The sequence below is a fragment of the Alosa alosa genome, chromosome 1 (assembly GCF_017589495.1).
Source record: "Alosa alosa isolate M-15738 ecotype Scorff River chromosome 1, AALO_Geno_1.1, whole genome shotgun sequence".
NCBI classification, from domain to species: domain Eukaryota; kingdom Metazoa; phylum Chordata; class Actinopteri; order Clupeiformes; family Clupeidae; genus Alosa; species Alosa alosa.
In genome coordinates this window covers 12,914,221-12,928,981 of record NC_063189.1, presented here as the reverse complement: position 1 = coordinate 12,928,981, position 14,761 = coordinate 12,914,221, and the positions used below count along the sequence as shown (strand labels likewise).

Sequence of the window (14,761 nt, the reverse complement as noted above, 5' to 3'; positions counted from 1 at the left end):
CATAACTGTATTATAAGACTGCTGGTTTCGGTAACACTTTATTTTAATGTGTCGCTGTTACAGTGTACCTACCTAATTAGGTACAGTGGTACAACCTGTGTAACAACATGTACTATCAGGTACTATCATTGTACTTGCATTATGTATTTGTGGGTACCTACATATAGTTGTTACACTGTAATACTGAGTGCTTTTACAAAACTTTGCCAATTTGCCTAAATTTTCATCAGAGGCAAATAGCTGACCTGAGACCTGCTGGATGGGGTAAATCTGGTCATGATAGATTTGATATACAAACCATTCTTAGCTCCAGTTAAGGCCTCATTGTCTTCAGTGTACATGTAACAGCTGTGCTGCTACAACCTTGTTACTCTTTGATACAGTGGAATAAACCTATTAAGTGTACAAAGTTAATTACTTACATGTACATAGACATGTATGTTGTGTATGTATTGGAACAGGTCTACTAATTCACTACATAGCATATATCAACTGTGTTGGTACACACCTATTCCTTTGATACAGTGGCATAAACCCAAAAAATGAAGTGTACCGTTACTTACAAAAGTGTGTCTTGGAACATGGCTAGCACATGTATCCTGTGTTTCATGTATTACTCTTTGATACAGTGGCACAAACCCTAAAATGAATCTACAGCATATTTGTTGTGTCATTGGTATCTTGGAACATGTGGCCATACCTGACATACTGTAGTACATGTTTTGTGTTATACACATTTAATTTGAAACTAAGGAATTAGTAGACCTGTTCCAAGACATCAAGACACAACATACATGTCATATGTACATGAAAATAATTAACTGGACATATTAGGTTTATTCCACTGTATCAATGTTTAACTAAGGTTGTAACAGCACAGCTGTTACATGAACACTGAAGACAATGAACATTTTGACTGAGCTAAGAATGGTTTGTATATCAAATCTATCATGACCAGATTTTACCCCATCCAGCAGGTCTCAGGTCATCTCTTTTGCCTCTGATGAAAATTTAGCAAATTGGCAAAGTTTTGTAAAAGCACTCAGTATTACAATGTAACAACTATATGTAGGTACCCAACAAATACATAATGCAAGTACAATGATAGTACCTGATAGTACATGTTGTTACATTATAGGTTGTACCACTGTACCTAATTAGGTAGGTACACTGTAACAGCATTTGACATGCATTAAAATAATGTTACCCTCCTTCTAATCACCAAAGCGGCTCCAGGGAGGACAATCTTAGAAACAAATCGGCCAAACACTGCTTCCCCTTATAGTCCTGAGCCAGGGTCTCAAAATATGAAAGGTTTCAGAAAAAGTGGCAAAGGCTACCATATTATTGATTTGAAAGCCTGGATTTTCAGTCTTATATCAGACATGGCGTTTGAGAAAGTAATGCATATAAATTAAGCAGAACACTGACATAGCTGAAAATCTAAAAACGGTATAACAAATAACAAATGAGACATGGATTCCTATGTATTAAGGTGTGGTAAACCCAATTATGACATTGCCATTACTGTAAAAGGTCAAGGTCATGACCTTTAGGCAAGGTCAATGACATTTTATGACAGTGCAGCCTCGGATGTTCGGTCCTGAACTGCCTAGACCAGCTTGTGATGTGCCCAAGAGCAAACAGAGAACTGTGTCTGTATCTTTGCCAGCTGCCAGTGTATGCTGTGGGAACTAGGTGTGGTCCTCCAGCTAGATCCTATGTTGAGGTCAAGACAGATATCTGTGCTGATGCTTTGAAGAAGAACTTCTTATGGTTGCTATGCAGACTGCACTCTGCCACAAATCAAAGTGTCCCTAACTGGACAGGTTATAACATCTTGTTATTCCCAGTGTTGTCAGCTATCTGCCAACCATCAATGCCCCGGCCACCCAGATGGCAACTGTTCATGAGATTCTCCTTCAAAGTAAAAAAATATCATGACTTCCTTACACATCAGCAACATGTCAGTTGCCTTTGATCAGGCTCTCTGTGATCAGGCTACTGTAAAGTTACAGAAATTATGTGGGCACATAGAGACAGGTTTCCCCAACATTGTGCCAAGACTTGGAGTCTTTCACAGCATCTGTATGTTCTTGGGTGTGATTGGGAAGCGCTTCCAGGCTGCAGGCCTAAGGGACATATGCATTGAATCTGGAGCTGTGGCTGAGGGATCTGTCAGTGGTGTTTTAGATGGCCATAAGTACAACATCATGTATGAAGCCCTCCTGAGGCTAGTCTGGAATTAGTTTCCCCAGTGGCTCACAGAGAACCATCCTGATGCCCACAATCTCCTAGATATCCTGCCCCTAGACTTGAGTGTCTTTTCTGAGGGTATATCATCAACCACTGTAGAAGAATCACTTGACCGTACAGTCTTCAGAAAGGTCCATCAGTACTTCTGTGAATTCCTGCAGCATCTTACAGTATGCACTTTTTTGTGCAAAGAAAGGCATAGAATCCTGGCAGTTACCTCCATGCTCAGATTCTCTCAGGAAGCACTGTCTCAGAGCTAACTATCAAGGTGCTATCTGGAGAATATGCCTTGAGAACAACCCTGAAGTTCCTTCCCCAGTTGAGCATGAGTGGTCTAAAGTGGACCAAGATGGTGACTTGCAGCTCTCCATAGACTGGTTCAATGTCTCCATTGGTCCACAAGCAGTACTTGAGTTTTTGTCCTGCTCATGCAAGAGGGTCTGTGGGCTAGTCCACACGTACCAAACCGATCTTCTTTTCCTCCGTCTTCCCTGGAACCGTATCAAGAATATTTGCGTCTAAACGGATCCATCTCAACACGACTCAACACGTTACTTCATATCCCAGGCCTATAGGTGGCACTGTTTCTGTTACAGAAATTGACCAAAGCTTGTGCGCTGTAGGCTATACAAACAGACAAAATAGGCTACGACGAAAATGGCTAGTGCAAGGAAACCAGAATTGTTTGTGTGACTATAGTGAACTGTCAACTGTAGTCAACTGTAAAACTAATAAACTTCATTTTTACGGTTTGTGAAGGCTGCAGTCCCGTCCTTTAGTTGGTTAACGCAGGTACAAATAATCTCCTTTACTTTCTTTGGTTGTAGGATAGTCCACGATTCACATTAGTTTTGGCTATCACCGCAAGTACATAGGCTACTAAACGCTAGGCCTACCCAAGTTCTAGGCTATTCCATTGCCACATTTATAATATTGCAATAATAGGCTGCCTTCGTTAGTAACAGTCGATACTTTTGCCTGCATCAAATCGCGCATTTGCATATAGTGCGCATTTACCATAGGCTTAACATGAGTTCTAAGCTGACTTCACTAGACTATGAATGCATTTATTTATGTTGTAAGACATGTAAAATAAATGAATGACACCGGCACTACGCACAAATTAATTTAAACTTACACCGCACTTCCCTAATAACTTCTGACTAATTCTCTCGCGTCACTGACAGTAGCTAGAATGCATCAAGAAAACAGGGAAAACATCAAGTCCAGGGCAGCTAAGATGTGACGATGACATCATCAATACGCAAGTATGCGGTTTCGCCTTCCAAACGAACTTGCAAGGGCTACAGTTTCAGATCTTTCCACCCTGGGACCAGGTTTCAAAAAAGTGCGGTTTCGGGCAGTGCTTTTATAGCATTTGTTTGGACGATCGGCCAAGATGCAAAACATGTGCGTTTAACCCAAAAAGCGTCTCCGTGTGGACGGGGCCTGTGTCACTCCATCATGTCAGTGTGTTGCCAACAACTTGGCCTGTACTGACCTATGCCATGCAAGACAGTGGAAAAACCAGAAGGATAACGTTGCTGATGAGAAACAATCCTATTCCTCTGATGAGGATTCCGACGAATTTTTGATTAGTGTCGTGGCCTTGAATGATGCAATCTGTGCAAAAAATGTCATAAAATGTCATTGACCTTGCCTAAAGGTCACGACCTTGACCTTTTACAGTAATGGCAATGTCATAATTGGGTTTACCACATATTAATACATAGGAATCCATGTCTCATTTGTTATTTGTTATACCATTTTTAGATTTTCAGCTACTGTATGTCAGTGTTCTGCTTAACCCTTTACCCGCCAAAGTCGCAAAATTGCGACAAACAACGCCACTGATTAAAACAGACGATAGACGCGAAAGTACAGTGTAAAATCTCATTTGTACTCTTGACCACTAGTTGGCAGACACCCAGAGCTTCGATTCAAGCTCAACCTTTTTTTTCAAAGTTTTCAGGAAGCATGTGAAAAACACGCGAGAAACACACGAAGAAGACGTGCATTTCCTCCATAACGCCGAAGCGTCGCGGGCCATAGTTTTTGCACAAATTGAAGCAGAAATACACCAAATGTTGAAAAAAAAAAATTCACGCGGTGATGAAGTCTCGGTCTTTTTTATTCATCTATTCTTATTCTAAAGGATAAAATCTGAATTTTGGAGGATATGATCGATCGCCTATTGGCAGTGATAGTCACGGAGCCGCCTGTGAGTGGGAGGTCGTCATTTGCGTCTTTCGACAGTGTTCACTAAGCATACAATGCTTATTTCGACCCTGCCCAACATAGCTGTAGGTGCCAGTGGTAATAGTGATGATAGTGTCCGTAATGGACGTGGTATTACACGCGACGATTACACCACGAGAAACACATAAGAAGAGCGTGCATTTCCTCCATAACACGGAAGCAATGCAGGCCATAGTTTTGCACAAATTGAACAGAAATACACCAAATGTTGAAGAAAAAGTTAACATGTGATGAAGTCTTGGGTCTGTTATGTACCTAGTCTGATTCTGAAGGAGAATATCTGCCTTTTGGAGAATATGAGCGATCGTCTAGTCACGCCAAGCGCCTGTGAATGGAGGTGCGTCATTTGCGTCTTTCGACAGTGTTCACTAAGCATACCACGCTTTTATGTCGACCCTCTGCCCAACGAGCTGAAGGTGCCAGTGGTAAAGGTGATGATGGTGTCCGTGAATGGGCGTAGTAAAGACAGCAGGGGTAGTAAAAATAGGGCTCTGAAGAACTACAAAGTCACTTGATAGGAACTGATTTGACCAGGCTACTTTATTGTATAGTAGAATAAGGTTTGTGGTAATAGTAATAGTTTACTATTGTTGGTTTACATGTGACTGCTTTCCTGTTCAGGTGTTATGTGGGTGAAATGACAAAAAGTAAGCAAAACTGCTCAAATATATGTTCAACATCCAGTATTTACTGAAAAATGCATAATTCGAGGTGGTTGTCATTCAGTGACGTCATAATATGCAAATTAGATGTGTACATTTACCCCTTCATAAACTTTTTGTTCATACTCAATGATTTTCACATTTACAGTAGGACTTTATCTCTGACCACTTTCAAGCCATGGCCTTTTGAAATTTTGATGTAAAAATCGAATGATGTTTTTTTTTAAACCTGGCGCCTAAAGGGTTAATTTATACGCATTATTTTCTCAAACGCCATGTCTGATATAAGACTGAAAATCACCCCCTCCAAATCAGATAATATGGGTAAATGATACATTTTCTGAATCCTTAGGGTCATGCCAGTATTTCAGTGTTTGGATTTTGTTTCTCTGATGCTCCCTGGTGCCACAGGATTAAAAGACAAAAGATGACTCAGGCGGAAATGGCAGGAAAATGTGTGTAATTAAAAGTTTGAAGAGCTCCAGGGTTGGCTGTACTTATCCAAAATGTTCACAAAAGGGTTTAAATGAAAGCTCAGAGTCTCCCCTTTAACATAGTACCAAACATAACAAAATAAAATATTCCTATATGTTCAATATATATTTTCAGCTATGTCAGTGTTCTGCTTGATTTATGCGCATTCTTTTCTCAACCTTAGTTTACATTATGTGTGATAACTCAAAACAGCTACTCTTGTCAGATGGCCATCATACATCATTGAAAAGCTGAGATTCCAGGCTTTCAGAAAAGGTATGGTAGCCTTTGCCACTTTTTCGGTAACGACCAACCCCTCTGGCTCACGGACTATTATGGAATGTCCTCTCTTAAAAACTTAAAACATTATTTTTTAGCAGACTAAAACCTGGCTAGCTGTTTTTGAACCCTAATGGCTGCTGCCTTTTATAATATCTAATATCTGTTTTTTTTTTTTTATTTCTTTCAGTGTTTTTAATGTTTAAATGTCTTGTAGCACATTGAGATTGGCTGAAAATGTATAACTGAATGAATTTTCTCTGCAGGTTGGTCTGGAAAAGAGTCCATTGATGTCTTTGATAAGGCTTGTCGCTCTGTACTTTGTGCTGTTCTCATTGTGAACTGAGGGGGGCGCAAATGTAATGCCAAAACCTGCAGAATGAAGCTCCAATGCACCATATGTGTATGTCAGAATGTGATATAAGAACTCAAGGAGACACAGAGTCCAAAGTGAACCAGTCACCACAGTTCAACCATGGAATATTGCATAAAGACATTCATTCTAGCTGTTCATTTCAGTGGTAAGAAATATCCTAAAATACAGTATAAATAGATAGATAGATACTTTATTGATCCCCCAAGGGGAAATTCAAGATACAGTACATACTGTAATGTTTAATCATATTTTTCAATCTTTTTGGTATTTCATGTGGCTCTGTTGTCTTCACAGTGTGCTCTGCAGTGGGAGACTCTGTTACTCAACCTAAAGATGAGACGGGTCTGGAGGGCAGCATGGTGACACTCAGCTGTCAGTATAAGACCATTGCATTAGCAGGCAGCCAGTATCTCTTCTGGTACCAGCAGAAACCAAACAGATTCCCAAAATATATTCTACTGAAAACATCTCTTAGACAAGACAATGGCCCAGATTTTGAGGGGAGATTCAATGCTACACTCAACACAGACACAAAAACTGTTAATCTGACAATCCAGGATCTGCAAGTCTCTGACTCTGCTGTGTACTACTGTGCTCTGCAGCCCACAGTGACAGCTGCAGACTCAGCTCTCATACAAAAACTGTCTTAGTCAAGAGACACCTGAAAATGGTAATGACACAAATGTGGAAAACATAATTTACACTGAATTGATTTTAGTTAAAACATATTCAGAGAAAATGCACAAATGTACTAGATCCTCGTCTGATGGTGAGGCAGAGAGTGACGGAATCTATGCTTATAATATAAACATAGATTCCGTCACTCTCACCATTTTACACCACAATATTATTAGTGCTTGCAAGGAACAAACATATGTACTGGGCAAAAATGTAAGCAAAAGGGAAAAGGGAATAACAATATCACTTTCTCCAGCACCTGTTTTATCCAGCAGGTGAACCAACATGTCACACTGACATTGTAAATGCCTGTTGTTAGCTAGCCTATCTCTAAATAGAGACTGTGGCATCTGTGTGGCACTGAATATCATCTGTTAGGCAATCTCAGGGTATCACCTCTTTCCTTAGTTGTCAAAACGTGTTGGTCAACGGCACAAAGACTTTTGCTACTTTACTTGAAGGTATCTACATAAGAGTGACATGACACTGTCATAACACTAACCCTAACTTGTCATAACAAAAACCGAATTACACTTGACAGAAGCGAGAAGTGTTATGTCATTTACAATAATAACTTGTTCATAATGTTTATTACACGTTCATGACAGTGGCATGTCACTCTAATGTAGATACCTTCAAGTAAAGTGTAATCAGACTTTAACTTAACACAACCTGTCTTGTTTCCAGGGGATGAGGTTACACAATTATTGCACAGTATTAAAACATGACACTAGAGGCAGTGAAAGACAGTGAAAGAGAGAGAGAAAATAAAAACAGCATAATAAGCTGCATTGTTTGTTGGCTGTCATCACAGTTCACTTATATGACTATAGCAGAACGATGCTGTCTCTCATTTTAGCAACCCATAGGCAAAATAATTTGCTATAAATTCTAAATGCATGTCTACAGATTACTAATTATTTGTGCCATTAAAACAAGCAAGTTGTGTCCATTATTGCTACCCACATTAAAGCTGCAGTTGGGAAGTCTGACAGATTGAGGGGACTTAGCCAAAATGTTCAATGCCCCTCCCCCACTACCTCCGAGCACAAACCGAGTTTGTGCTCTTCAGTGTGTACCAGACTGCACCAGACTGTGATTGACCGTCAGATCTCACACAGCCCTGCTCTGATTGGACCAGAAGAACCGGGAGCTGAGGATTTTTGCAAAACAAATAACAGGTGGAGGTAGAAGTGTGTTTTTTTTCTAAAACCGGCTGATTTATGTTGTTCTATCGTGCATAGTGTCGGTTTCAGTGAATATGATCAAAAAAATCTTGCCAACTGCAGCTTTAAGGTCACATCAATCTGTCATGAATCAGTCCACTCACTTCACTGAGTGTACAATTGTGCAAATTGCATTTGCCAACCAGACTGTTTGAGTTTGGGGGAAGGGAGTTTTGGGGAATTTCAGAAGGAGAAAAGTGAGTTTTTTTGCTGCCGTTTTGTTTACATATTTCAAAAATGTGATGTAATCCAGTATTGTTTTACATCACTTCAAGTTACAAGACGCCATCCAACCTAATCGTAATGTTTTAAATGTAGTATTGAAACTTATCTCAAGACGGCAAAGATTCAACACCAATTTTTAAAAACACCTGTGAAAAAAGACAATGAAAAAAAAAAAGTTTTGACTGAACAGGTGTTTTAAAAACCCTCACTAAACGTACAACAAGTTCAGTCATGACCCACTAAATGAAGATAAATCGTTAATGGGTGTAATAATGCTGTTGTGCTGTGTGACATGAGAGTGTAACTTCCTGATGTATTTCCTTTCTCTTTTAAAAGGTACAGACATACTTTCAGTCATTGAGGGAGCAGCACATCAGACAGCAAATTACACACACACACACACACATACCAAGAACAACTGATCTGGAAGGGACATGGGCAAACCACTACTTCTGATTCTCATTATCATCACTGGTAAACTGACTTTTTTCTCTTTTTTTCTCATGTTTTTTTTTTATGATGCACATTTTGATTTTGATTTCTTTAATGTGCTTGTTTGCAGAAATAATAGCTGACAGCATTGATCCTGATCGGGACCGTGTAAGTCACCCAGAAGGAATGAAAACAGTTACCCTGAAATGTTCATATCAGACAAGCAGCCGTGATGTTTACCTTTACTGGTACAGACAGTATCCTCATCAGGCACCACAATGGCTTCTATACAAAGGTGCGCGATCAAATCGTATGGGATGAGAGCTCAGACCCACGATTTACCTCTAATACTGGTGAAACATTTACTGAACTCATCATTAAAGATCTGACTCTGGCAGACACAGCTCTCTACTACTGTGCTCTGAGGGTAGCCCAGTGATACAAAGACCCTGAGAAGCTGTACAAAAACTTACATTTTAAATAGGATGCTTTTTATTCAGAGATCAAAGCAATTTCCTCTCAGTGCTCTGATATCAGTTTTACACCATCAGAGGTTTTCTGGTGAATATAGTCTGTGGTCACACCTGTTGCATCATTGAAATGCATGCTGTTGTAATAAACTGTTACACACAATACAAATGACATGCAATCCAACAACATTGAAAATGCAATATACTGCTATAATCCTCTGTGTCATATCCCCCCACCCAGCAAACTCCCTCACCACCACAAATGAGACAAGCAGCCATTCTGTTGTACAGCACTGGTACAGATTGAGTCCAGATCAGGCACCTCAATGGCCTCTATACAAAGGTGTCCAATACTACTGGTCCAGTACTTTTTTACAGCATCAAACATTTATGTCAATATTACCCACATCTAACATAATTGAATCACCGTTTACTGAGATCATCATTTGAAGATTTGGCTCTGGCAGAAACAGCTCTCTACCACTCGTCTAGAGAAAAGATACAGAATGACTCTTATACAACTGCATCTTATTTTCCAGAGTATTCTGGGCAGAACCGGCCAAAGTCCTTATGGGACCCTATAAGGAGAATTTAATCTAGGAAGCCCCCACCACCAAAGCGCCACTTATAATATTGAATATGATCTATGCTTGATCATACACATCAGTGGCGATCCTTAGACGTTATCGAATTATGACTTCTATGTCGGTGGGCTATAATGAGGTCACAATGTCATTACCTGGCCAGATTCACCCATTTAATTCTGGCTGCAGATCTCCCTGTGTGTTTCACTAATTAATTGGTATAAATGCAGAGACCAAATTTCCCTCACAGGATCAAAAGAGTATATATATATATATATAAAACACACTGACCAGTGGCCACACTGACCCAGGTTTTATTCTTCCTGATGAAAGGCATCATGAAACAACACAATTTGAATGACATGAGGTTATTATATGAGGCCATCTAGTATATAATGCCATCTAGTGGAGAACACAGAGACATCCAATCAGAAGCACACAAAGGAGAAGGGTACAATTAAAGCTCATATCAGAATGGCAGTCTGCACAGTAGCTTTCATTTCAAGAATCCATTAAAAGACTATCTAACTCACTCAAGTGTGGTGCCTTGTTTTAGCCTCAACTTCAGTCTTTACTCTGTATTCATGGATTTAAGACAGGAAGTACAACATCTCAGGGGGCTAACATTTGTTTATCATTAAAATAGAAATTCATTTAAAATTGGCCTTTGTTTAATGACTTGAAAAGGCATTGCTTCAGTTTTTTACAGGATCTATGTCTCTGTCCAGCAGGCCTGAGCAGTGACATATTTTAATGAGTTAGATTTTAAACAAGGTGTATCATATTTATTTCCCCAACATAATTCCATGCAAAAAATAATTCATAGCTCTATATGATCAACAACACATTAATTTGGTCATTCATCCCATTCTTATTTGTGGATCCTCGATTCTCTGGGAGAGTGAATAAGGAGATAAATCAAATGTTTCTGGGGACATCTCCTCTGCTAAATGTTCACACTCTACTCTTTATACAGATAACGGTTTACAATAAAACATATCATATTAATTATAACACTAAGGTAACAAAAGTCCAATAACCTTTTAGGGGGATACAACAATTCAATCTGTATGACATATATGCAAAATAATAATTAAAAGAAAACCATGCAGATTAATTAGAATGTAGCATTCTTTACAGACCACTTTCTGTTTATTCAGAGTCTAAGCATTATTCTAGAGGAGGGGCCTATATGACAGATGTCCTGACATGATCTTCATTAATCATAACAGATGCACAAGCTCCACTCTTTGTTGAGGTCTTTGTTGAGTCTATCATGCTGTTCCATTCATTACTACTTTTCACAGCCATTTTAGGTATATGTGTTCATATTACCTTTTGTATGGCAATTGCCTTTATCCAGATATGATACATGTATTTTATATCATGTGAAATAATATCACATTTCCTGTTGCAGGCCAAATTAAAGAGAATGAAATAACAATGCTTAACAATAGTGCTGTGGAGTGGGTGACACTCATTGTCCAAGATGTTGATCAGTTTGTTCAGGGTCCTTTTGTCAGATATTGAAGTGATGCACTCCAGTTCAGCTCCCACTACAGAGCCAGCTTTCCTTACCAGCCTGTCAATTCGCACAGCATCCTTCTTCTTTGTGCTTCCTCCCCAGCATACCACTGCATAGAAGAGGACGCTGGCAACAACAGACTGGTAGAACATCCTGAGGAGCTTGCTGCACACATTGAAGGACCGCAGCCTCCTCATATTCAAGTAGTACACCCACCCAGTTTTGGTATCGACAGCATCCAAAATCAGCTCCTCAGCATCTTATCAGTATTTACACTGCGAGGGAAAATCAAACAACAGATGTGGACCCTCACCTGTCTGGGAGAATGACTACAGACAAAGTCTACTGTATCTGCACATCTCGTCTGCTGAAGTTTCAGACTCCTCTCTCTACTACTGTGCCCTGAGGCCCACAGTGAATGACAAACACACATCCCCATACAAAACCTCTTAAAAAAAGTCTTAAGACTAGAAGGTAGCAAACTCACCAATCATTTTTTTCTCACCATAATTTCAATCTGTCACACTTTTTGAGATTACCGACCTTTCAGTGCATCATCTGAAGTCTAAAATGTTAAAGATCGTGGATGTTAATGGAAAACAATGGCTGTGAATAATTCAGTATACAAACAAATGGATAAACTATCCCTAAGCTATAGCAAAACAAAGACATAGATTCATAATTTCATGTTTCTGGACCTTACAGTGTCAGATTGTAAATAAAAAGACATACTTTGGAAAATATGTTTTACTTTAAAGTAACTGGATAATGAGTCTACAGGTCAAGAAATCCCTTCAGAATTTAAGAAGACCAGATTTATTTTCTGTTATGGACCAGTGGACATATTTAAAAGACATTAGTCAATCATTATGCGTCATAATCTTGCCACTGCATAATGACAAATGTAGAGTTCCCTTGTCTCTGCAGTTCTAACTGAAAGCTCCCAGCGGCATACACCTGAAGAGAATAAGCCTATAAAAAACGAGGGTCTAAAGCTCACCCACCGCAATGAGTATAGAATTAAGTTTAGTTAAGCAACATAACATAATGACAATCAAATGCAGTACTTTACCGTATACAGTATAACATCTTGCAATAAAACTATTCCCATTGTAGATACTGAATAAATAGCACACGTCCAAATAAGAGGTTGTCAAACCTTGCCTGTCATGAAGCATGACCTATTCAGATGTTCAGACCAATAAAGCACTTTGTTCAAATTCACAAGCAAACATGTCCCATATGTTTAGAGAATATTTACTGTAAACACTTTCCAGATACTATGTGGAACTGTATCAGTAAGGTTTTCACAGTTTTTTCTGTTTGTATTTGAGCCATGAGAGAGGAGCTAGAGAGAGAAGATCATGATGACGTCACAATGCCTACCCATGGGAAACTTGTCTTCACAGGACAGACTTCAAATTGTGTTACTTCAACAGACCTCACAGTTGCAAACCTCCGAAATGATCTTCTTTCTGGGCATATTACTTATGGACCTATCAGGTAAACACATGGTATCCATTATAGTGTGCTGTTGGACATTATGAATTTTCAGAATTTAACACGTCTGCCAAATAATGGTGAAAGAGACATAACAACATATATAAATATAACATACCATTTCTTTGCAGGTAACGCCTATGGGAACAAAATCACTCCAATCAGTGATGAACTCGACATGGTTGAGGGACATAATTCAACCCTCTCCTGTAACATTAGTTATAGCTTTGGAGACTATCCACAGTGGTATCGACAGTACCCAAGATCAGCACCTCAGTTTCTCTTGTTCATCCTTAGTGATAAGACAGAAACATCAAATGTGGATCCTCGATTCTCTGGGAGAATGAATAAGGAGAAAAGTCAAATGTTCCTGGAGCTCACTGCAGAACTCACAGACTCTGCTCTCTACTACTGTGCCATGAGGCCCACAGTGAAGGAAATGGGCTAACTGTTGTACAAAAACTCACATGGCATGACATCAGATGAAATACACCATATCTTACTCTGCATGGAGGTCAACATGATGTTTAAGCCTATATAGATTAAAGTAATCAAATGAATACATAGAAGTTTATTCATGTTTATCCATTGCATTCAAATTTATGATCCATCAAATTGATTATTTAACCCCCTGTTTACTGAACCTCTGTAAGAGCCAATATTTACTGGTTAGTCATACCAAATCATAGTCATACCAAATAGTAAAACAATGTTTATTTTGTCCAATTGTGTCTCACATTCAGTGTTTAATACAAAATGCATTTGACTGTATTTTACATGCCAGAAAACAGTTGCACTTGGACTGCAATATCACTGGGAACCAGGGTGGGGCGACATTTCAACACTACATGTTCATTAGATGAAGATGTTTATTTGTCTCTCAGAGCTGAAAGACATTAGACAGCTTCAGTCTCATTACACAGAATAGTCATGACCCTCGGGACAAACATCTCACACATTCTGATTGTTTGTTACTGTGGTAAAGTAAACTTTTCCAACCAGCTTCACATTAGTGATTGATTGATAGTTTAAATTTTTAACTGTTTTTCACTACTTAAGTTAATACCTGCCAATCTGAACATTTTCCTTCCATTGTACAATGTCTGATGCCTGTTCGGTTACACTTTACTTGATAGTGTCGACATAAGAGTGACATGACACTGTCATGAACATGTCATAAACAAGTCATAAACATTATGACATAACGCTTCTGTTATTAAGTGACATTCATTTTTTGTCATAACAAGGGTTAGGATTAGGGTTAGGTTCAGGTTTAGAGTTAGGGTTAGGGTTGGGGTTATAGGATTAGGGTAAGAGGTTAGGGTTAGGTGTCATCAGGGCCGTCGGAAGGCATGGGCATTCTGGGCAATTTCCCTGGGCGCCAAACTACCAGGGGCGCCACAGCGTGGGGAGCTATAGGCTACAACATTGAAAACACATTGATTGTCAAATAATGACATATATGGTTTAAATGCGGGAACAGTAAGTAATTAATTTTCAGTGATATCGGTTAAATAACAGTCATGAATGAGACGTTCAAAGCATAGTGCTGCAGAATACAGAAAAGTGCACAGGTTGAAAAACTTTTCTCCCGTGTATAGGTGCTGATCTTCAGCCTGAATCGTCAGGTTGCTAGCAGTGGAACGTAGCAGAGGGACGACAATGTAAAGGTAAGGGAAGGTAAGGTAAAATCTGAATCTCACCATGTCACCGAATCGGGAGCAATGAGCTTGTTTCCCCACATGGTCCTATTGCGGAGTAATATGAGGCCGCGATACTCAAAGTGCGTTTCTAATGTCACGTTTAAATGCACAC

General features: G+C 39.3%; 2 gene segments (V, D, J or C); both read left to right on the top strand.

Annotated features, from left to right (window-relative positions):
* Window positions 1-6,202: 6,202 nt before the first annotated feature.
* LOC125302679 lies at window positions 6,203-8,136 on the top strand. The segment is given in 2 exon segments: window positions 6,203-6,451; window positions 6,601-8,136. Coding segments are annotated over 2 exon segments (402 nt in total).
* A 4,653-nt stretch (window positions 8,137-12,789) lies between these two features.
* LOC125304789 lies at window positions 12,790-13,455 on the top strand. The segment is given in 2 exon segments: window positions 12,790-12,949; window positions 13,078-13,455. Coding segments are annotated over 2 exon segments (456 nt in total).
* Window positions 13,456-14,761: the final 1,306 nt, after the last annotated feature.